The 25,451-nt window shown below is 41.6% G+C and overlaps 1 protein-coding gene across 1 annotated transcript in view; it reads right to left on the bottom strand.

Moving 5' to 3' along the window:
* Positions 1-20,846, bottom strand: part of ccdc90b (coiled-coil domain containing 90B) — a 41,293-nt gene extending 20,447 nt beyond the window's left edge. Inside the window, exons 1-3 of the mRNA XM_060826606.1 lie at positions 20,611-20,846; positions 12,484-12,603; positions 47-150 (exon numbers count right to left, since the gene is read on the bottom strand). Of these exons, the coding sequence (XP_060682589.1) occupies positions 47-150; positions 12,484-12,603; positions 20,611-20,716 (330 nt within the window). The 5' untranslated portion in view covers positions 20,717-20,846. The remainder of the gene's footprint in view (positions 1-46; positions 151-12,483; positions 12,604-20,610) is intronic.
* Positions 20,847-25,451: the final 4,605 nt, after the last annotated feature.

Here is a 25,451-nt window from a genome sequence, read left to right as displayed (position 1 = left end):
AAAATGGGATTTAAAAGCCAGTTTCTAGTACATAAGCTCCACCTACCTGCTGTGCCTTGGTTACCATGTCCCTGTACGTGGATTCCATATTAGCACAGGTTAAATTTGCTAATATTGTGACTACAGCCTCTGCTTGTTCTTTTTGAAAACCTTATCAACAAAAAAGAATTTAAAAATAAAGATATCGTTAAAATGTTTCTATTTGTAATTGACCTACTTCTTTTGCTGCCTAAATGACTGTTCATTAATAGGCTCCTTAGCTGAACTGAGCAGTCAGGTAAAAGGAAGACTTGCATTTATACAGGTTGTTACAATGCCTCAGGATGCCCAAAATGTGTTGAGGAGATGATGGTGAATTTGATGTTGTGATTGTTGTAAGGTACAGAAAATATGGCAGTTTATGCACAGGGAGTGAAATAACTCGACAGAGGTGGTATCCTGTCTCCAACTCACCCTTTATTTACACATGGCGAGTCCTTGACACTGATCCAGGCCCCTCAGAGCCAGCTCTGAGAGCAAACAGAATGTCTGACATTATCTATCAGACAGGGTTCTCAGATTGGAACAGATTAACAGCCCCAACCAGGGAATTCATTATGAGGTCCACTTGGCTGACCTTGTTCCAATCACTGGATTAATGGTGCTGGAAGAGCACAGCAGTTCAGGCAGCATCCAAAGTGCAGCGAAATCGACGTTTCGGGCAAAAGCCCTTCATCAGGAATAAAGACAGTTAGCCTGAAGCGTGGAGAGATAAGCTCCAATCGCTACATCCCTCCCCCAGAGTCCGAGGACATAGGCTGGTTCATGTTTTTGGTAACTTCTCCCAGTGCATTTTAGTACCAGTTCAGGTTCCTCCAACTCTGCCTCTGATACAGGCAGCATGTAATGCACAGTGGCTCACCTCTTGCATTTGGAGCAGCTTAAAAAAATTAATTCCCTCCTTCAGGTGACAAAGGCATCGGGACAGTGATATCCGCTATGTCCATCTCAGATTCTGAGATGTCTTTAATACCAGATGGACAGGGAGAACCCACGGGTTCCAGACAGTCGGAAAGGCTGTTGAGAAGCCAGGCACATTTTGCTCCCACACCATTTGCGAGTTTTGCAGCTTTCATTTGGTCCATGTGCTTGTTCAGGACCGCTGCACCGACCTGACCTGACCTTTCGTCGATCATGCCTCTTACCCATGCAGGGCCATTCCCACAGCTTCTACAATACAATTCGGCCCAAATAGTAAACGGTCTCTCTCGCTTTGAGGTGTCTTGTGACCAGTATTGTGTTCTTGAAGTCATTTGCAGTCCAACCACTTTGAGGAGGCATCCATGATTAAGAACAAGCCCATGAAAGAGCCTGCATAGTCAACTTGTAACCATTCCCATGAATGTGGCGAGCTGTCAGTGGTAATTTTTGTCCTTGATGGCTCTGAGGACATTGCCCCATCAATGTGGCTATGTCTGTATCAATACTGGTCACCAGGCAAAGTATTTTCAGTTTGGAAATTCATGGATGACCCTGGTGCAGTTCAGCCAGTATCTGGCAGCAACCTTTGCTCAGGACAATCACGCTTGCTCCCCATAATATGCTGTCCTCTGTGTTCTGCTTCTCATTTGGTTTGCAACAGCCCTTTGGTTTCCCCCATCATACCAACTGTTTCAGTTTTGCCAAGATCAGATCTTTCTGCATCCCAAGTCTGATGTTGTCAGCTATGACTGGAAGTGTGGCCAGAAAATTTAAAATCATTATAGACTCTTCCAGTGGTACCACCAGTGGTGTATCTGCCACTGGGAGGCAGCTCAGTGCATCCACATTTGCTACTTGGTTTCCTGGATGGTGTTCTAACTTGTAGTTATACGCACTTAGTATTAGTGCCCTCTGCTGAATTCAGCCTGAAGTTACGGGCGGCACAGCATTGTTCTCCTTAAGTAGACCAAGCAGGGGTTTGTGGTCTGTTATTTTTACAAGTTACTTCCATAAAAAAGCTATTGCTGGAACTTCCCAACTCTAAATATTACAAAGATAGTTGCTTTATCTCTACCATGAAAGCTATGGCTTGGCCATGCAACCATTTCAAAATCTGAACATTTTTCAGAAATTGAAACAAAAAGATGTCAGATGGAGACCAGGCAATGTATAAACTTTCTATTATAATTTAACAGCCCAAGGAAAGACCTCAGCTTGGGAGACATAGGAGCAGGGTAACTTTAAATGCCTTCACTATTTTCAATGGGTCTAGTCAACTCTGGTCACCCAAATAGGTCATTGCGGTGCCTGTGTACACACAATTTTCCCTTCTAAGGCGTACGCCCACCTGGAAGAAATGTCCAAAAACTACGTTCAAGTTCTCGAAGTGTTCCTTATTGGTCTTCCTGTTATTAGCAATGCATCTAGATAAACGGCAATCTGGGATAGATCTTGTAAACTGTTCTCCACCATTTACTGAAAAATTGCACAGGCTGAGAATACTCCAAATGGCAGTCTCATATATTGGTACTCCATTTAGATCCAATGAAACTCATTTGCTATTTGGAGTCCTTTTTCTGGCAGCAACTACAACGGATTGCCAGCCCAGATCCTGAAGAAAATTTTAACCATTTGGCCAAGGCTCGGCTTTGTTTTGGGATTTTGTTCAGGATATGTCCTGAGTAAGGTTATGCAATTGCCTTCTCTCAAGTGGTGTTCCCGATGCTCAGTTGGACTGACAAGGTTGTCCACTTCCATCAGAATACCCTGCAACTCAAATGCTCAGCTTGCTATATTTTCTAATGATAAAAACTAGCTGTAGTACCTGTTTGAAGTCGAGCTGGGCTTCAGCTAGGTGGTGCTCTTGCATGGTTGCATCATTAATCCCACATAACAAACGGTCTCTCAGCATCTCATTAAGGGTTAACCAAAATCACATGCCTCAGCCATTCATCTTAATCTGGTTAAAAATTTGATACAGATTCCCCTGGTTCTTGAATTGCTGAGTATAGCTGTTAGGGTTTCAGAATCAGAGGCAGCTTGGGATCATAATATTCCTGAACTAAATCCATTAACTCTTGATAGGTTTTACTAACTGGTGCCTCAGGGAAACGTAGGCTTCTAATAACTGAAAAGGCTCTGGGTCCACAAGGAAAATTACTTGTTGCTTCTCATTTGCCTCAATGTGGAAAAATAATGCATTCTTTCCACATACTGAACCCAGTCTTTGAAGGGAGGATCAAACGAGTTGAGCTTTCCAAATAACAGCATGATGCGAGAAATGCTTACCCCGACTCAAAGAAAACTGAATTTCTTCAGGAGCATGCTTTTCTCCATTGCCACTGAAACAGCTCCAAAGACTAGTATCCCATCACCACATCACCCTTTATTTACACATGTAGAGTCTTTAACACTGATCCAGCTCCCTCAGGGCCAGCTCTCAGAGTGAACAGTATGACCGACACGCTTGGTATCTGTCAGCCAGGGCTTCCTGATTGGGGCTGTTAATCTGGTCCAATCAGGAAATTCATTCTATGAAGTGGACCTGGCTGACTTCATTACAGAGAAGTACCACAAACAACAATATGATAATTCCCAAATGGTTTGTGCTGGTTAGTGGATAAATATTGATCCAAATCCATTGGAGGTCTTTTTAAATTATTTTTGTTATTAACATCCACCTGAGGGGATTAGTAGATCTTTGACTAAATGTCTTTTGCACAGGATAGAGTTGCAGAGTGAAGGCTAATCACTTCACATCAAATAGGGAGTGGATCGCAGCAGAGCAAGGGCAGGGCACGGGGGGGTTGGAGCTCGCGTGTTTACCGGTAGTGACCAGCTGGCTTGCCAGATGGAGCCTAACACCGCTCTGTGTCCCGTTTGCCGGCTTGGTATGGCAACAGCAGGTGGGTCCGCAAGTCCCACAAGAAAGCCTCAGCCAATATCTTCCAGGACATGGATCTGGGACAGATGCAAGTGCTGTTCGGGAAGAGTGGGGACAAGGACGCCGAGGAGTGGGCAAGGATCATCTGGGAGGAGAAGCATGGGGACCAGGACATAGCACAGGCTCTAATGGAGCTCAAATCCAGGAAGATGCTGCTATTCTTCCAGCGCTATAAAAGTGGGACAGAATTCCTGGGGTTGCTCTGGATGAAAGCCTTTAACAGACTGCATATCAAGGATGGAGGAAAGGGTTCTGAGTACGAATCCAGCAGCAGTGAGGAACGATCACAAAAGGTGCACGATTAAGTGAAAAAGACTAATTGCTAAGAAATCCTTCAGAAAACTGCTGTACAACAAGGATTCTTGTTTATGGAGACTGCTGCAAAATTCCCTGTCATTAATTTGCACGGGGAATAAATCAAACAATTGACTGCAACTTGCTGGGAGATGAATCATCTGCATTTGTATTAATGTATAATGTATTTCATTTCGGATATGAAACTTGCGTCTGTTCTGGCTTTGTAACTTTTTTTATTATTTAAAATTGAAACACTAAAAAAAAAGTCTTTTGGATGACCGATTACATTTTGTTATATGTTTTCTGCATTTCAATAAATTTGTCAGAAAAAATTTTAAAAAAGGGGCATGGAAAGGGTAAATAGGCAAAGTCTTTTCCCTGCGGATGGGAGTCCAGAACTAGAGGGCATAGGTTTAGGGTCAGAGGTGAAAGATATAAAAGAGACCTAAGGGGCAACTTTTCCATGCAAAGGGTGGTACGTGTGGAATGAGCTGGCAGAGGAAGTGGTGGAGGCTGGTACAATTGCAACATTTAGGAGGCATTTGGATGGGTATATGAATAGGAAGAGTTTGGAGGGATATGGGCCGGGTGCTGGCAGGTGGGACTAGATTGGGTTGGGATATCTGGTCGGCATGGACGGGTTGGACCGAAGGGTCGGTTTCCATGCTGTACATCTCTATGACTCTGGTTGAAAGAAAGAGAAACATAGCTGACATATTGCTTAGGCAGGTCAGTTTGGTATAGAATGTCAGAGATAAAACCTTAGAGTTGCTTAACTCCCCATCCTCTTGGATAGGTACTGTAAACCAGAGGCAAAATAGATTTGTCAAAGAATTTTTATTTTTTAAAAACATGCATGATCATAACCACATACACCAACTTCCCAGAGCTATTTCAACTTCTTAAACTCAAGGACCCTAACGACAGGAACCTCTCAAAACACTTAGGAAAACATGCCAGACTAGAGTATACAGTATTACATGTGTGGAGCATGAAACTAGTTTGAACTACTTGTCTTTCACCGATAGTCTGCTTGCAGGTGGTGGTATAGACTACATTATCACCCATTTTGTTTGAGGTTAGTTTGTTAATGTAGTTAGGTGGTCTTAAAATACTTACAATTTGAACTGTTCACCCTCAACAATTTGTGTTTACATAATGCCTTTAATATAATAAAATATCAAAGATGCTTCACAGGAATATGATCAGACAAAAAAAATGAGACTAATCCAAAGAAGACCTTAGGTTAGGTTACTAAAAGCTTAGTCAAAGAGGCATGTTTCCAAAGGTGTCTTAAGAGGAAAGATAATCTGAAGAGGCAGAGAGGCTTAACGAGGGAAATCCATGAACAGATGAAAGCACAGCTACTAATCTGGGGTGAAACAAGTTTGTGACAGACAAAAGTGTGTGAGTTCTCAAACGATTGTAGGGCTGGGTATATGAATAGGAAATGATGTGACCGTGAATGGGAGGATGTGAATTTTAAAGTTGACTGTTTCAGCACTGGCACCCAACATGCGATAGCCAGCACAGGGGTCAAAGACTAATGGGAAACAATGATAACGTAGGCAACATATACACAAGGAGATTAGAGATAGGGATTTTAATAAACCCATTAAGGCCTGGATTTTTTGTGGAGCCAGGTTGAATGAGGAGGCCTTTAGAAGTATTTGACAAGGCATGATTCCTGGACTCCTGCCTCAATTCTCACTTGCAGCAAGTTTTGTTAGTGCAGGATAAAGGTATGGGTAACAAGCCCACATGCAGCATTTCCTCCCTTGCCAGATTCATCATGGGGGTATTTCAATCACTTTGCAACTTTGATGGAGTAGGGCCCATTTTGAACGTAGACATGGTTCCTGGCACTCCAGATGAGTGGCGAACTACAGATGAGTGTGGAACCAAGAGAAATTAATATTCCCTTTGGAATACATTGCCTAAGTTGTCAATTAATTGCATCATGGTATGAATAAAAAAATTGAAAAATCTTCAAAGATCAAGTAGCTTATTAGAAGGTAACAAATGTATTTAATCAAACTAAGTACCTGAGTATCATTTCCCTGCAAGCTTTGTCAACAATGCATTTTAGACGGAGAGTATTGGCCAGTCAAACATCCATTCAGGTCATGTTAGTAAACACATGTCTGGCTATCTATGTCAACTGATTCTACAGATATAATTGTCAAAGTGCCTGACAGTCATTATTATAACTGGTTTGATATTCCAGTAAACAAAGTCGGGTCTTATTTTTTGCCAGCCGCACCCTACTTCCTTTATCAACTTTTACCACCGCCCTGGAACAAAACTATGCTGAGCATGATTAAAAACAGAAAGTGCTGGGGAAATTCAGCAGGTCTAGTAACATTTGTGGAAAGAGAAACAGTTGATGTTTTGAGTTCAATATTATTCTTCTTCAGAACAATTCCAAGTGACATTATAGAGATTTATAAAATCATTTGGGACAGATAGGGCGAATAGTCAAGGTCTTTCCCCCAGGATAAGAGAGACCAAAACTAGAGGGCATAACTTTAAGGTGAAAGGAGAAAGATTTAAAAGGGACCTGAGGGACAAATTTTTCACACGTAGGGTGGTTTGTATGTGGAATGAACTGCCAGAGGAAATGGTAGATGCAAGTACAGTTACAATATTTAAAAGGCATTTGGACATGCATAAGAATAGAAAAGATTTAGAGGGATATGGACCAATCGCAGGAAAATGGGACTAGTTCAATTTAGGATTCATGATCAGCATGGATGAGTTGGACCAAAGGGTCTGTTTCCATGCTGTATGACTTTGACTGTATAAGTAATTCAACTCGAAACATTAATTCTGCTTTTGTCCAACATTAGATGTTGTCCGACCTGCTGAGTTTCTCCAACGTTTTCTGCTTTTACTTCCAACCTCCAGTACTTTGCTTTTATGTTGAGCAGGGGCCTCCTTAATGGATATGGACTTGCAGAGTCAGTGACTCTGACTCTTTCCCTGTCTCCTCTGGCTCCAAGAATCAAAAAATACATACACTCAAGTTCAGTACTGACAATGGAATGGTTTGTTCCTGAAGAAAGCGAACATATTAGATAATACCAAGGTTATCATTAAGCCAACATTTTGTAAGGTGACCCAAGATAAATGTTACATCAAGAATTAGAGTACTTTTTGAATGTTGACATTTTTCAGCAGCTATTAGAGAAAGCTGTTACTGGACAATAAATATACTCCGATTCAAAACATTCTGAAATGCTAGACAGGGTTTTGGCAGCAACTAAAATGAAAACATTGTACAATCAGCTCAGTTCAGATCATTCACTACATTAGCTTCATCACAGAAACATTTCTGACTGTTAAAGAATTGCAAGCAGCTGCCCCATCATTTGTGGGGAATTACTAGCAAAATCTACCCATGTACACAACACACACTACAGAAGCTCTATGAAATATAAATATATACATATGAATGATTAAAACTGCCTCTTGGGTTTTCTTGCATGTAACTGTTAAGACAAAAGCTACAAAAACCTTCCATTGAAGGTCTTGAACATACATTCATGAGGGAATAGTCATAGGCTGTAGATAAAAATAATTGATATTTTACCTAATTCCCTTCTTTTATACCCAGAAGAATAATATATGTGTGTACGCGCAAGTAAAATCTGAATTACACAGCTCAGAATGGAAAGAAAGTTGGTCATTTGACTTGAAATGTGTGTTACGGAGCTGTTGATAGTATAGTCACAACTCCATGGTGCAGGAGTCAAAATGTTTTTGAAGAACTAAAACATTGCATAAAAATGTTTACATTTACAACCTTCTGCCTCAGAACACCTTTATAACTAAGTGACAAGACACTTCATACAAAAATTTGCTTTTCTAGAACAGACTGCTAATTTCTCACAGAATCAATTGTCCATGAAAAATAAAAATCAGTTCGGTTATGTAAAACATTGTGTAATTTTGGTCTCCATACTTAAAAGGACTTATTTGGATTGGAGACCATATAGCTAAGTTTCATTAGATTATCTCCAGGATGCAAATGGTTTCCTTATGATATCATAGGGTAGGGCGGGTAAGCTAAATAGCGGATACAAAAATAAGGAAAATGGAGCAGGAAGAAAAAGTGGTGTTCTAAGTTTAATAAAAGTTACCCTTTTAAATAAGGCATTCAAGAGGGCATTGGATGATTATTTGAATAGAAATAACGTACAAGAGTACGGGGAAAAAGCAGATTAGCATTAGGTACTGATGCTTGCTTGAAGAGTTAGCACAATGGACAGAACAACCTCCTTCTGCACTGTACCAATTCTATGACTGCAATAAATTTTATGATTATTTATTTACTGAATGCAAATTCTTGGTGCCATGCGACACAGTCTTCTCTTTTGTAAAATTTGAGATCTGCCACAATTTGTAGATGGGACACTTTTAGGGGGTAATGTGAAATATTGATTGTCTCTCTAGAAGTGTGCAATTGGTCTGTACTGAGGTCCCAATAGTGGAGATTAGTTTCATTTATTCAAAGATGTAGGAGAAATGAAACACAAGTAATGAATAAAGAGAAGGGTGCATACAACGTGTACAGGACTTTTTCTGCTACTGTCAGTCTAAGAAAGAAGAGACAGCAATCAATTTTGAATGAAGAAATGGTCCAAAAAGAGATTCCGTTTAAAATAAGTGAAAAGAGGGAGCAAACATTAATAGTCCCTGACTGAGGGAAAGCGAAACAAATTTTAATGCAATTAAAACAGAACTAACCCACAAACTGGAGAGAAAATGATGTGCATCATACACAGAACAATTAAAATGTCCACCTAACTTTGAGGTAGAAGACCTGGGTTCAAGCACCAGCTGCTCCAGAGGGGTGTCATAACATCTCTGAACAATTTCAAACTAATGATCATAAAGCAAATGCAGAGAACAGAAATGATTAAGGAAATTAAAGGTTAATTCTCAGTGGACTGCAAAGAGGGCTACCTTCGATTACAACAGGATCTGCACCAGATGGGCCAATGGGCTGAGAAGTGGCAGGTGGAGTTTAATTCAGATAAATGTGAGGTGTTGCATTTTGAGAAAGCAAATTTTAGCAGGGCTTATACACTTAATGGTCAGGTCCGAGGGAGTGTTGCTCAACAAAGAAACCTTGGAGTGAAGGTTCATAGCTCCTTGAAAGTGGAGTCACAGGTAGATAGGATAGTGAAGGAGGCATTTGGTAAGCTTTCTTTTATTGGTCAGTGTATTGAGTACAGGAGTTGGGAGGTCATGTTGTGCTGTACAGGACATTGATTAGGCCACTGTTGGAATATTGCATGCAATTCTGGTCTCCTTCCTATCGGAAAAATGTTGTGAAACTTGAAGGAGTTCAGAAAAGATTTACAAGAATGTTGCCAGGGTTGGAGGATTTGAGCCTCTAGGGAGAGGCTGAACAGGCTGGGGCTGTTTCCCTGGAGCATTGGAGGCTCAGGGGTGACTTTATTGAGGTTTACAAAATTGTGAGGGGAATGGCTAGGGTAAATGGACAAAGTCTTTTCCCTGGGGTCGGGAAGTCCAGAACTAGAGGGCATAGGTTTAGGGTGACAGGCGAAAGATGTAAAAGAGACCTTATGGGCAACTTTTTCACACAGAGGGTGGTAAGTGTATGGAATGAACTGCCGAAGAAAGTGGTGGAGGCAGATACAATTGCAACATTTAAGAGGCATTTGGATGAGTACATAAATAGGAAGAGTTTGGAGGGATATAGGTCAGGTGCTGGCAGGTGGGACTAGGTTGGGTTGGGATATCTGGTCGACGTGGACGGGTTGGACCAAAGGGTCTGTCTCCGTGCTGTACATCTCTATGACACTATGTCTGGCAGCATTTGTGTAGAGAAATCGGAATTAATGTTTCGGGTCTGATGACCCTTTGACACTTCAGACCTATTGAGATTTTCCAACAATTTCTGTTTTTGTTTCAGATTTCCAGCACTCGCAGTGCTTTCAGTCTTTTGTTAAGGATTATAAAGTCATGAGGGACTAGACAGGAAGATCAACTGTATTAAAAATTCAAAACACATGGAAAGTATCATAAGGAAGTGGACTAGGTAAGTAATCTAAAAGGAATCTTTGCTATGGAGAATTAAGGAAATGGTAGAGATACTAAAGAAGCCCTTGACCTCAGTTTTTACAATGTATGAGGCTGTGAAGCTGTAAGAAAAGAACATATGAGGAGGAGGAGATGATACTGGAGAATATACTGGAGGAGGTAACATGTAAAAACTTGGTGGAGATCTTCCATTAAGCCCCTCAGAAAGTAAACAAAACAAAATCACCAAACATTCAAGTTAAAAGGTTGTGATAACTTAATCTATTGTTGCCTAAGAGTACAGAACACAAGTGGAACTTGACTTTTTCTGAAAAGGTGACATACTGCCAGATTTTCCATGCCATGCCCAGAAGATGTGTTTCAGTACTGAGTGGGGAGAGGTTCAACATCGAATAGGGCATGTGCACAACCTACCACCTTCCAAGCCAACTCCTAGATGACCACGCACCCCCAAATAGAGAGGGTGGATGTGTCAAAAATCAGCAGCCTTCTTAACATATGTAAATAATTAAATATCCTTTGAGTTTGATCTGAATGACACCAATAATACATGACTCCTGCCATTAAAATGGATGGCATGGAAGTATGCAGCAAATTTTGTGCAAAACATTTTTAAAAGTCAACAAGTGGTATAGTACTATGACATTAGGAGCACCTGTCCAGAAGATAGCACCCAATACCCTTCCTTTCTCCACCATTGAATTTAAAATTCACCTCTCCATCCCCTCCCTAAGGTCACTAAATCTTCCCACCCAATGCCTCTTTTTACCTGGTATGCAATCCATAGTTCTTTCTTCCTGGGCCTGCCTACATTCCAGACAGTGCCCAGTACAAGATCTGGTGCTGCCAGAACAGTTGCACATTGGTAAGCAACCCCAGAAAGGGTGAGATTTCCTCCCACTGAGGGACAGAAGGCCCAGTATCTACCAATTGAGCCCATCATCAGCATGTTATGGCTACCTGTAGGCATCTTCAAGGAATGTTGGTTGGTTGTCTCCCCCCAACCTGCAAAATTCTGTTTCATGATACTTAAGCTTCTCATCTTGCACTCATCAAGACAGATATCAGAATTTCAAAGGGAAGGATAATTTACACTGTATGAGAAATGGTGTGTGTGTGTGTGTTAATTGTGGGTAAATGGACCCTGTTTCCTGGTGCGTTCTCCATGGCACTGCCTCAACCGATTACCACCTAAGCTTTTTTTTTTAGAAAAGTTAAGAAAAAAAGCAAATGCACCCTGGTTGGGTGAAACACCTCAAGAAGAATATATCAGGAAGGGGTCACCCATACAACTGTTTAATTGTAAAAGTACAATAACTAGGCAAATTCATTCTTCTAGCAGAAGCCCAGCCCCTACAAATCAATATATGTAGCTTTTAGCAAATGTAAGTGAGCAGTGTTGTAAGCTTGTTAGATAATCTTAAATTGGTTATTGGTGTAATTCTTGGCTCACTCATGATTGTTCAGTCAGTGCTGCCCAATCACAGACTCACATCTAATGTTGGAGAGCATGTTCTGAATTTTGAAAGCACATGGTTGGTTGAGTACGCTGCCTGTTCCAAAGAGCTGAAGGGACGTGATGTCTGTTACTCATTTGTGTGGTAGGCAGAATGACTTTTTGGATTGACGGCAACATCCATGTAGTGGGGAATACCACTTCTGTTGCCATTGTATAGTTCCAGAATGTGACAGACTAGACAATCTGGAGGTCTGAAAGTGGTAGGCTTAGGCAGATTCATGAGTTTAGAAACTTATTTTCTTCTGTTTGCCCTAATTTAACTTGTAATTTAAAAAATGAAAAACAAAATATCAAGTCCCATCTGCACAGAATGAAACAGTTAGTTTTGATCTTCAGCAGAATATTGGCAGCACAGTGACTCCGTAGTTAGCACTGCAGCTTCACAGCCCCAGGGATCCAGGTTCAACTCCCATGTCGGGCGACTGTGTGGAGCTTGCACATTTTCCCTGTGTCTGCGTGGGTTTCCTCCCACAATCCAAAAGATGTACAGGTCAGGTGAATTGGTTAAATTGCCAAGTCGGGGTAAATATAGGGTAGGGGAATGGGTCTGGGTGGGTTACTCTTCGGAGGGTTGGTGTAGACTTGTAGGGCCAAAGGGCCTGTTTCCATTCTAGGGAATCTAATCTGGTCTAATTTTAAGTTGGATACAATAAAATTCAAACATTTAGCAGGAGTGCTGTCTTTTACTCACCATTATTCTCCAGCTCTAGAACTAGAGCGTGAGTATCGAAACATAATCTCCTCTGCTCCTTGGACAATGGTTCAGCCTTGCTAATGTCGTACGTGCGCATCACGGCAGCAGTGGAAAAACCTACAAACAAGCAAAAAAGATCAGCTTTGTGTGACTTATTTCATCTAGTGCTCTAGATAAGTGACCAGAAATATATAAAATATGTAATCAATTTACTTTTGAAACAAAAGTCTTGCATGACTTCTGTCTGCTCTATAGTACGGCAGAATTGGTTACATTAGGGAAAGAACAGCCTTTAGAATTCTATTTTGTTGAAGATACATTGATTGTTTACTGAAAATAAAATATATAGTAGCCATAAAAAGATTCATTATCCTTTAAAAAACTAAATTACTGAAAATAGAGAGCAGAAAGTTGATTTTTTTCTTCTGCTGTTTTTAAAGGTGTCAGCAACAGGGATCTACTCCATTTACAGCAGAAGGATTCATTCATTTGCACAGGCCTGACAGTTGACTGAGTGATACAAGGAGCACTTTCTAAGCATAGTGCATTATGAATCTTCAGCAGGTCCCACATTTCCTTGAGGTGAAGCAGCAGAAGATCAGCTCTCAGGGCAAATCCTCAAAAGGAGCCAGATATTCTACCAAACACACTTTCCTATGAGCATGCCTGCAGACAAGGAGGGGCAGAAAAACAAGTCTCTTGTGTCTAAAAAGAGACACTGTGTCATAGTCATAGAGCTATACAGCAAATAAATAGACCCTTTGCTCCAACTTGTCCATTTTCACCAGAAATCCTGAATTAATCTAGTCCAACTTGCCAACATGTGCCCTTATCCTTCTAAAGCCTTACTATTGATGGGCAGCACGGTGGCACAGTGGTTAGCACTGCTGCCTCACAGCGCCAGAGACCTGGGTTCAATTCCTGCCTCAGGCAACTGACTGTGTGGAGTTTGCACGTTCTCCCCATGTCTGCGTGGGTATCCTCCGGGTGCTCCGGTTTCCTCCACAGTCCAAAGATGTGCGGGTCAGGTGAATTGGCCGTGCTAAATTGCCCGTAGTGTTAGGTAAGGGGTAAATGTAGGGGTATGGGTGGGTTGCGCTTCGGTGGGTCGGTGTGGACTTGTTGGGCCAAAGGGCCTGTTTCCACACTAAGTAATCTAACCTAATCTATTCATGTACCCATTCAGCTGAATTTTACATGTTCTAATTGTACCAGCCTGCAACACTTTCTCTGGCAGCTTATTCCATATACGCACCACCCTGTGTGAGAGAAAAGTTTGCCCCTCAGGTCCCTTTTAAAGTCTTTCCCTTCTCACCGTAAACATATGCCCTCTAGTTCTGGATTCCACCACTCCAGGAAAAAAGACCTTGACTATTCACCCTACCTAGGCCCTTCATGGTTTTATAAACTTCTATAAAGGTCACCCCTCAGCATCTGATCCTCCAGGGAAAATAGCCCCAGCCTGATCAGAGTCTTGCTATAGCTCAAAGCTTCCAATGCTGGCAACATCATAATAATTTTTCCCGAACACTTTCAAGTTTCACAACATCCTTCCGACAGCAGTGAGGCCAAGATTGATCGTAGTATTCCAAAAATGGCCCAACCACTGTCCTGCAGAGCCATAACATGATCTTCCAATTGCTTTACTCAATACTCTGACCAATAAAGGAATGCATACCAAACGCCTTCTTCACTAGTCAATCTACCTGCGACTCTACTTTCAAGGAACTATGAATCTGCATGTCAAGGTCTCTTTATTTGATCCCCAGGACCTTATCATTAAGTGCATAAGTCCTCACATAAGCATCTCACATTTATCTAAATTAAACTCCATCTGCCATTCCTTGGCCACCCGTCCATCTGATCAAGATCCCATTGTACATGGAGATAATCTTCTTTGCTGTCGACTACACCACCAATTTGGGTGTCATCTGCAAACTTGCCAACTATACCTCCTATGTTCATATCCAAATCATTTATATAAATGATGAAAAGCAGTGGACCCAGTACCGATCCTTGTGGTACACTGCTGGTCACTGGCCATCAGTCTGAAAGGCAACTCTCCACCAATACCCTGTCTTCTACCTTTGAGCCAGTTCTATATCCAAATGGCTAGTTCTCCCTGTATTCCATGAGATCTAACCTTGCTGATCAGTCTCCCATGCAGAACTTTGTTGAACACCTTACTGAAGTCCATATAGATCACATCCACCACACTACCTTCATCACTTCTTCAAAAAACCCAATCAAATTAATGAGACCTGATTTCTCATGCACAAAGCCATGCCGGCCATCCCTAATCAGTCCTTGCCTTTCCAAATGTGTAAATCCTGTCCCTCAGGATTCCCTCCAACAACTTGCTGACCACCGATGTCAGACCCACCAGTCTTTAGTTCCCTGGCTTTTCCTCACCACTTTTCATAAATAGTGGCACCAGTCAACCTCCAGTCTTCCGGCAACTCACCTGTGGGTATCGATGATACAAAATATCTCAGCAAGGGTTCCAGTAATCACTTCCTTAGGTTCCCACAGTTCTAGCATACACCTATTCAGTTCTAGGGGATTTATCTACCTTTATGCATTTTAAGACATTCAGCACCTCCTCCTCTGTAATATGAACATTTTTCAATCCATAGCTATTTATTTTCACAAGTTCTCTTGCTTCCAAATCCTTCTCCACAGTTTTGGAACTTTGGAAAAAGAAAAGTCCAAACAACAGCAGTTTTCAAAGGGAGAAGAACAAACAAAGGAAGCACATGGTGAGGACAATGCAGGAGAGAGAGAGAGAGAACTTGCACAGTTACCACCTTTGCTGTTTTGAATTCATGTGTCGCTGGACATTGGAGTGTGTCTGGGAAAATTAACAAACAGTGAAATCTTGGAGGAACCGGTTTGAGCGAAGTTCACAGCACAGAGTCAGATAAGTTAATCGTTGTTTGAAGTGTGTCCAATAGAAAGGCTGCAGTAGTGCGTAGAGTGGGTTCTTTCTTGATTATATGTTTTTGGAGATATGTCTCTTGATTAAACTTTAAATTAATAATTATAACTTCTATTTTATCTGGGGCAGTGTTTTGGAGAGGAATAAGAAGGTGTTATTTTCTGGGTCTGTAGATTGTGAAGGAGCAAAAATGGCCTTTAGTACAGTGATATGTACTTCTGGTCAGATGTGGGAGTTTAAAGAGAGTTTAAGGATTACTGTGGATTATATCTGCCATAAATGCTGCTGGATGCGAATCTTACCAGATCGAATGGATCAGTTGGAGAGAAAGTAGAAAGCAATGAGGAATTTGCAACAGCAACAGTATGTGATGGATGGCAGTTATAGGAAGGTGGGAAGTCTCAGATACAGTCACATAGATGGGTTAACTCCAGGAAGGGTAAGAGAGGTAGGCACCTAGGGCAGGAGTCTTTTGTGGATATACCCATTTCAAACAGGTATGCTGTTTTGGAAAATGTAGGGGGTGATAGATTCTCAGGGGAACAAAGCACGAACAGCCAAGTTTCTGGTATTGAGACTGGCTCTAATGCAACAAGGGATATGTCGGCTTCCAAGGGATCAATTGTGTTCGGGGATTCTGTAGTCCGAGGTACAGACAGACGTTTCTGTGGCCCACAGTGAAAAATCAGAATGGTGTGTTGCTTCCCTGGTGCCAGGATCAAGGATGTCTCAGAGAGGGTGCAGAATGTTCTCACGGGGGAGAGGGGCAAGCAGGAGGTCATTGTCCGCGTTGAAACCAACAATATAGGAAGGGAAAAGGTTGAGATTCTGAAGGGAGTTTATAGTGAGTTAGGCAGAAATTTAAAAAGGAGGTCCTCAAGAATAGTAATATCTGGATTACTCCCAGTGCTACAAGCTAGGGAGGGCAGGAATAGGAGGATAGAGCAGATGAATGCATGGCAGAGGAGCTGGTGTATGGGAGAAGGATTCACATTTTTGGATCATTGGAATCTCTTTTGGGCTAGAAGTGACCTGTACAAGAAGGATGGATTGCACCCAAATTGGAAGGGGACTAATATACCGGCAGGGAAATTTACTAGAGCTGCTCGGGAGGATTTAAACTAGTAAGGTTGGTGGGGCAAGGGGACCCAGGGAGATAGTGAGGAAAGAGATCAATCTGAGACTGGTACACTTGAGAACAGAAGCGAATCAAACAGTCAGGGCAGGCAGGGACAAGGTAGGACTAATAAATTAAACTGCATTTATTTCAATGCAAGAGGCCCAACAGGGTAGGCAGATGAACTCAGGGCATGGTTAGGAACAGGGGACTGGGATATCATAGCAATTACATAAGCATGGCTCAGGAATGGGCAGGACTGGCAGCTTAATGTTCCAGGATACAAATGCTACAGGAAGGATAGAAAGGGAGGCAAGAGAGGAGGGGAAGTGGCGTTTTTGATAAGGGATAGCATTACAGCTGTGCTGAGGGAGGATATTCCCGGAAATACATCCAGGGAAGTTATTTGGATGGAACTGAGAAATAAGAAAGGAATGATCACCTTATTGGGACTGTATTATAGACTGCCCTAAAAGTCAGAGGGAAATTGAGAACTTGTAAAGAGATCTCAGCTATCTGTAAGATTAATAGGGTGGTTATGGTAGGGGATTTTAACTTTCCAAACATAGCCTGGGACTGCCATAGTGTTAAAGGTTTAGATGGAGAGGAATTTCTTAAGTGTGTACAAGACAATTTTCTGATTCAGTATGTGGACGTACCTATTAGAGAAGGTGCAAACCTTGACCTACTCTTGGGGAATAAGGCAGGGCAGGTGAGAGAGGTCAGTGGGGGATCACTTTGGGGCCAGCGACCATGATTCTATTAGATTTTAAATAGTAATGGAAAAGGATAGATAAAATCTAAAAGTTGAAGTTCTAAATTGGAGAAAGGCCAATTTTGACAGTATGAGGCAAGATCTTTTGAAAGCTGATTGGAGGCAGATCGCAGGCAAAGGGATGGGTGGAAAATTGGAAGTCTTCATAAATGAGATAACGAGAATCCAGAAAAAAGTTATTCCTTTCAGGGTATAGGTAATGCTGGATGACTAAAGAAATTGAAGGTTTGGTTAAGAAAAAGAAGGAAACATATGTAAGGTATAGACAGGATAGATCGAGTGAATCCTAAGAAGAGTATAAAGGAAGTAGGGATATACTTGAGAGAAATCAGGACGGCAAAAAGGGGACATGAGATAGCTTTGGTAAATAGAATTAAGGAGTATCCAAAGAGTTTTTACAAATACATAAGGACAAAACGGTAACTAGGGAGAGAATAGGGCCCCTCAAAGATCAGCAAGGTGGCCTTTGTGCAGAGCTGCAGAAAGTGGGGGCGATACTAAATGAGTATTTTGCATCAGTATTTACTGTGGAAAAGAATATGGAAGATATAGAATGTAGGGAAATAGATGGTGACATCTTGCAAAATGTCCAGTTTACAGAGGCAGAAGTGCTGGATGTCTTGAAATGGGAAAAGGTGGATAAATCCCCAGGATCTGATCAGGTATACCCAAGAACTCTGTGGGAAACTAGAGAAGTGATTGCTGGGCTTCTCGCTGAGATATTTGTATCATCGATGGTCACAGGTGAGGTGCTGGAAGACTGGAGGTCGGGAAACATGGTGCCACTGTTTAAGAAGGGCAGTAAAGACAAGCCAGGGAACTATAGACCGGTGAGCCTGACCTTGATGGTGTGCAAGTTGTTGGAGGGAATCCTCTGGGACAGGATGTACATGTATTTGGAAAGAAAAGGACTGATTAGGGATAGTCAACATGGCTTTGTGTGGGGGAAATCATGTCTCACAAACTTGATTGAGTTTTTTGAAGTAATAACAAAGAGGATTGATGAGGGCAGAGCGGTAGATGTGACCTATATGGACTTCAGTAAGGCATTTGACAAGGTTCCCCCTGAGAGACTGATTAGCATGGTTAGATCTCATGGAATACAGGGAGAACTAGCCATTTGGATACAGAACTGACTCAAAGGCAGAAGACAGAGGGTGGTGGTGGAGGGTTGTTTTTCAGACTGGAGGCCTATGCCCAGTGGAGTGCCACAAGGATCAGTGCTGGGTCCTTTACTTTTTGTTATTTACATAAATGATTTGGATGCGAGCATAAGAGGTACAGTTGGCACCAAAATTAGAGGGGTAGTGGACAGCGAAGAGGGTTACCTCAGATTACAGCAGGATCTTGACCAGATGGGCCAATGGGTTGAGAAGTGTCAGTTGGAGTTTAATTCAGATAAATGTGAAAAACAAATCTTAGCAGGACTTATACACTTAATGGTAAGGTCCTAGGGTGTGTTGCTGAACAAAGAGACCTTGGAGTGCAGGTTCATAGCTCCTTGAAAGTGGAGTCACAGCTAGATAGGATAGTGAAGGTGGTGTTTGGTATCCGTTCCTTTATTGGTCAGAGTATTGAGTTGGGAGGTCATGTTGTGGCTGTACAGGACATTGATTAGGCCACTGTTGGAATATTGCGTGCAATTCTGGTCTCCTTCCTATCGGAAAGATGTTGTGAAACTTGAAAGGGCTCAGAAAAGACTTACAAGGATGTTGCCAGGGTTGGAGGATCTCAGCTACAGGGAGAGGCTGAACAGGCTGGGGCTGTTTTCCCTGGACCATCGGAGGCTGAAGGGTGACCTTACAGAGGCTTACAAAATAATGAGGGGCATGGATAAGGTAAATAGACAAAGTATTTTCCCCTGGGGTCAGGGAGTCCAGAACTAGAGAGCATAGGATTAGGGTGAGAGGGGAAAATATAAGAGATCTAAGGGGCAGCTTTTTCACACAAAGGATGGTATGTGTATGCTGCCAGAGGAAGTGATGGAGGCTGGTACAACTGCAACATTTAAGAGGCACTAGGATAGGTATATGAATAGGAAGGGTTTGGAGGGATGTGGGCCAGGTGCTGGCAGGTGGGACTAGATTGGGTTGGGATTTCTGGTCAGCATGGATGTGTTGGACCGAAGGGTCTGTTCCATGCTGTACATCTCTATGATTCTAAATAACTGATGCAAAATACTCATTTAGAATCTCCCCCATCTCCTGCAGCTCCACACATATGTGGCCTTGCTAATCTTTAAGGGTTCCTATTCTTTCCCTAGTTACCCTTTCAGCCTTAATGCATTTGTCGAATCCTTTGGATTCTCCTTTACCCTACTTACCAGAACTCTCACCTGTCTCCTGTATGCCCTCCTATTTTCCCTCTTCAGTTTTCTTCTGTTTTTATACTCTTCTAGGGATTCACTCAAGTCTACTCGTTATACCTGACATATGCTTCCTTGCTTTTCTTGACCAAGATCTCAGTTTCTCTAGACATCCAGCATTTCCTGCACCTACCAGCCATGTCCTTCACATAAGCATACTGTCTCTAGACAGATTATCTTATTTTTGAAGGCTTCCCATTTTTCAGTCATCCCTTTATTTGCAAATATCTACCCCCAATCAACTTTTGAAAGTTCTTCTCTAATACTATCAAAAATCAGCTTTTCTTCAATTTAGAACTTTATCTTACAGATCTCACACCCTTTTTATAAATAAATCAGTTTTTTGAAATTTTGTCAGGAATTACCTTTTTTTAAATCAGAATCTCTTACACACACTTATTGTTATAGATTTTTGAGATCACTAAATTACAAGCATATTCACATAGATATTTAAATTGTTGTGACCTGCAATTAGGGATGTGTCTAATCAGTTTGTTTTGCCCTGCGCTGAGGGTCAGTGTGGAAAATCCTGATTACTTTGGTGGAATTGTACTGTAATTAATATTTTTATCATATTTTTGCACTGGTCAATGGGAAATCAATAAGTTCTTCTGGGTTTTCCTTCTGATTGTGTTTTCAATGAAATTGGAGATTTTTCAAGACAAGTATAACGACTTACAGATAAGATCCCACTCACTTTGGACCTGGCAAAAGAAAACAAAACTCCCTACCTGGCAGGGCTGACAAAATATATCCGGGGTTATCTGAGCGATTGAGAGTTTTATCGAGAATTTGACCACATCACTTTAATTGCATGGAGTAGGATAAACTTTTTAAAATGCCGTTCACTGTGTCTGGAAAATGAACTTATTGACCCAAATGACAGATCAATGTGCTGCGATATGTTTATTGTAAGCAGTCACACTCACCACGTTTGAACAGCGCTCCAACACTATGATTTAAACGATGTTGCAGGGCGTAAACTCGGAAGTGGCAAGTTTGTAACAAACTCTTGCAATATTGTATCCGTTTCATATCCTCCCTTTCTATCTCAGTACTCAACTCTTACCAGAGATTTCTACTGAAAAGCAATAAAGTATTACTGCTATTTGAATCCGAATGAGTGCTAAAAGCTTATTTAGCATAACATTATGCTTGATGTCATTTCCACTCTTAAAACCACAAGCCTCGCGATCACTTCCGGAAATTCTTAGAGCTTGGTTGAGCATCACCCTGTGGTGTACAGTGAAAATTGCATACCGAGAACTGAACTATATTGTGTAACTGCACCTTTAGCCCCCTGTGCCCCAGAACTGAACTATATTGTGTAACTGCACCTTTAGCCCCCTTTTGACTTTGCTGGGTTGTGCTGTCACAGTTGCAGTAGTCCTTCATGGGTGAGCTCAACCAAAAATGCCAGAGTCTCCTCTCAGCAACCCAAGTCGCTGGTCTATTCATATAAATGTGAAAAATGTGGGACTGGCAAACAGACAAGAGGAACATCTCTGCCTTAGTAGCGTGTGTTGAAAATGTGTTGCTGGTTAAAGCACAGCAGGTTAGGCAGCATCCAAGGAATAGGAAATTCGACGTTTCGGGCATAAGCCCTTGCTGTGCTTTAACCAGCAACACATTTTCAACTGTGATCTCCAGCATCTGCAGACCTCATTGTTTACTTAGTAGCGTGTGATTGATCGATAGGCCCCTTACAGCTCAGCCCCACCATGGCCTTACCCATCTGGGGATGGGATTTTCCTAAGTGTAGATCGGTACCTAGAAACCAGAACTAGTAAATACATTTAAATTATTTCCTCGCCGTGAAGGACAGCAGAGGTCAGCTGTTTCCGATCCCACCACGAACACAATTACTCTTTGTTATAGTTATTATAATCAACCTGTTTGGAAATGATTTGTCTGAGAGAATTAGAAGATGAACTGAAGGTAGATAGAAAAGGATCTTGTAGAAATGAAGGTGATCAAATAATTATTCAATGCACTGTAGAGAATTGGAAGGAAGGAAACTTAAAATTGGGGTGTCACAACTGGAATTAGTGAAGATACAAGTGAAAGTGAAAAGACTGGAATGAGAGGTAAAACAGATAGAAGGTGAGGAGAATGAGAAACATAGACAAAGGGAAAGGGAGAAGAAAGAAAAGTCAAGAGTAATGGAAAGGGACAAAGTTAAGAAAACTTGAAATGGAAAGGGAGGGGAAAAACAGAAAGCGATGGAATTAATAAAACTCAAATTCTAAAAAGATAGGGATCACAGAAAACATGAGTTTGCCAAAAAAATTTATTGAATAAAGAAGAAAGGGAAAGGTTAAAACTTGTAGGATGATTATGATTCCAACAAAGTATTTGATTTAAGTTAATGCTAAATTTACTGAGAATAGAGTTAAAGGTATTTTACCTCATTTGATAGGTGAGTTGGACAGATGAAATGGCCAAAAGAGGTTTGAACTTTAATGTTAGAGTATTTTGACAGGTACCACTGTGCCTGTGTATGGCAGTTTGTCAGAATAACAATCTGCACAGTATGAAGCCACTAAAAGTCCACTACTCAATGTTTGTGAGCTTGTCACTGAAGCTAGCCAACTAAAATTTAGGAGTGCAAGGAAGAAACCTAATTAGACATTTGTAGAATTTGGAAGGGACAAAAGATAAGTGTGATCAGTGGGTTAGATCATTAAAGCTAAAGAAAAAAAATCAGGAATGTAGAGGTAGTTATCATGGAGGAGTTCAGGAATAGTGTTCCTGCAAGCTTAAAAACCTGTTTAGATGAGCATGAGGTGTTAAAGATCAGAAAAGTAGCAGCTTTGTGGATACTTATGATAGCTCACACAGACAATTGACTTGGGTACTATTTATCTAAGTTGTTTTTTTGAGTCAGTGAAACAATTTGATTGAAAATCTGGCAGGGTGAATTTGTCAAATCAAAATTGATTTATTTGGGCCACATTCTGGGAGAAGGCTAAGCAGCATATAGAAAACTACAGGCTATTTTGGATTTTTCTATGCCAAGGACAAAATGCTAAATTTTATGTTATGTTGGCACGAATGGATTTTATTGCAAGTTTCTTCCAAATTTCAGCACTATCTTTGAACCTTTAATGCATTTGTTGAAGAATGATAGAAAGTTTGAATCGATGTTAGATTGTCAAAGTATCATTGAAAACTTGAAAGCTGTGCTGACAATTGCACCAGTTTTAGCTGTGCCAACATGTGACAAACCATTCAAATTGACTGTTCACTAGGTCATATGTTCCCCTTCGCAATGTGGGGTGTGTTTTACTGCAAGATGATGAGATGAGGATCAAATAACTTGTTAGCTGCATTTCAAAGAAACTGACTGTCAACAAGAATATTCAACAGTTGAGAGAAAAAAACAAAGTTTTACATTGACTTTGGTGATTTTTATTTCAAAATTATGCAACAATGTAGAAGGAACTGTATTGAGTTTTGAGAAGCTTTGTAGCACAGGTGGATGATAAGTATGTAAGTTAGCTTGCTGAGCTTGAAGGTTCATTTCCAGACGTTTCATCACCATATTAAGTAACATCAGTGAGAGTCTCCGGTGAGGCACTGGAGGTATGTCTATTTGCCATTTATACTCTATTTATAGGCCTTGGTTTCTTAAGTGGGCGAAACCAAGATCCATAAATAGAGAGGCGAGACATACCACCAGCACTTCACCGGGGACTCTCACTGATGATGTTACCCAGTGTGGTGACAAAAAGTCTGAAAACAAACCTTCAAGTTCAGTAAACTTAGACTTATAATCCCTTTATTTTCTTGGAAAGATTTTGAGCCAGACTACTTATTTTGGTGAAGCTTAATCAGAGACAGCCATAGACTTATACAGCATAGAAACAGGCCCTTCAGTCCTCTACATCAATGTAGACTAACAAATACCAAACTACACTAATTCCATGTACCTGCACTTGGTCCATAGCTTGCTAAGCCATGGCATTTTAAGCACTCATCTAGATGCTTTTTAGATGAAGTGAGAGCACTTGCCTCCACCACCCTCTCAGGCAACACATTCCATATTATCTACCACCCTCTGGGTGACAAAACGTTTGCTCACATTTTCTCTTTTCTCACATTAAATTCATGCCATCTGGTCTGCCATGGGGAAGATAGTCTTATAATCTACTCTGACTATGTCCCTGATAATCTTGTATACCTCATCAGATCTGCCATTGCTTTGCCCAATTAACCAGCTGATCAATTTCAGACTGCGCTGACCTTTCTCTTCACTGTCAACAACACTACTAATTCTTGTGCCAATTCTCCAAACATATCATTTGAAAATCATTCGGTGTACCTGAAAAAGAAAATGTTATATCGGATTTTTTTTTAAGAGCATAGATTGAGGGCACCCTCTGCGTGAAGAACTTTCCCCGTATATTGCCCCTAAATTTTTCCCCTCTCACTTTGAACTCATGACCGAGTAATTGAGTCCTCCACTCTGGGAAAAAGTTTCTTACTAACCACCCTGTCCACATCTCTCATGACTTCGTAGGCCTTAATCAGATCCCTCCTCAACCTCCTTCTTTCCAATGAAAATAATCCTAATCTACTAAACCTCTCCTCATTGCTCACACCCTCCATAGCAGGCAACATCCTGGAGAATCTCCTCTGCGCCCTCTCCAAAGCATCCACATCCTTTAGGTAATGTGGTGACTAGAACTTTAAGTAGTATTCCAAATGTGGACGAACCAAAGTCTTATACAATTGTAACATGACCTGCCAACTCTTGTACTCAATACCTCATCCGATGAAGGAAAGCATGCCATATGCCTTCTTGAGCACTCTACTGACCTGCTTTGCCACTTTCAGGGAACAATGGACCTGAACACCCCAGATCTCTCTGTATATCAATTTTCCCCAGGACTTTTCCATTTACTGTATAGTTCACTCTGGAATTGCATCTTCCAAAATGCAAGACCTATCTGGATTGAACTCCGTCTGCCATTTCTCTGCTCAACTCTCCAATCTATCTACATTCTGTTGTATTCGCTGACAGCCCTCTTCATTATCTGCTACTCCACCAATCTTAGTGTCATCTGCAAATTTGCTAATGAGGCAACCTACATCTTCCTCCAAATCATTTATGCATATCACCAACGACAGTGGTCCTAATACAGATCCCTATGGGACACCACTGGTCACAGGTGTCCATTGTCAGAAGCTCCCTTCCACTACTATTCTCTGGCTCTTGTTACCCAATCAGTTCTCTATCTAGCTAGAACACCTTGGACCCCATGCAACTTCACTTTCTTCATCAGAGCGGAGAATGTGTTGCTGGAAAAGTGCAGCAGGTCAGGCAGCATCCAAGGAACAGGAAATTCGACGTTTCGGGCATAAGCTCTTCATCAGGAATGAGGAAAGTGTGTCCAGCAGGCTAAGATAAAAGGTAGGAGGAGGGACTTGGGGGAGGGGGCGATGGAGATGTGATAGGTGGAAGGAGGTCAAGGTGAGGGTGATAGGCCCGAGTGGGGTGGGGGCGGAGAGGTCAGGAAGAAGATTGCAGGTTAGGGAGGCGGTGCTGAGTTCGAGGGATTCGACTGAGACAAAGTGGGGGGAGGGGAAATGAGGAAACTGGAGAAATCTGAGTTCATCCCTTGTGGTTGGAGGGTTCCCAGGTGGAAGATGAGGCGCTCTTCCTCCAACTGTCATGTTGTTATTGTCTGGCGATGGAGGAGTCCAAGGACCTGCATGTCCTTGGTGGAGTGGGAGGAGGAGTTAAAGTGTTGAACCACGGGGCTCT

Source organism: Hemiscyllium ocellatum, chromosome 6, assembly GCF_020745735.1.
Source record: "Hemiscyllium ocellatum isolate sHemOce1 chromosome 6, sHemOce1.pat.X.cur, whole genome shotgun sequence".
Lineage (NCBI taxonomy): Eukaryota > Metazoa > Chordata > Chondrichthyes > Orectolobiformes > Hemiscylliidae > Hemiscyllium > Hemiscyllium ocellatum.
Note: the sequence above shows the minus strand (reverse complement) of the source record. Positions and strands in the feature narration are given on the sequence as shown.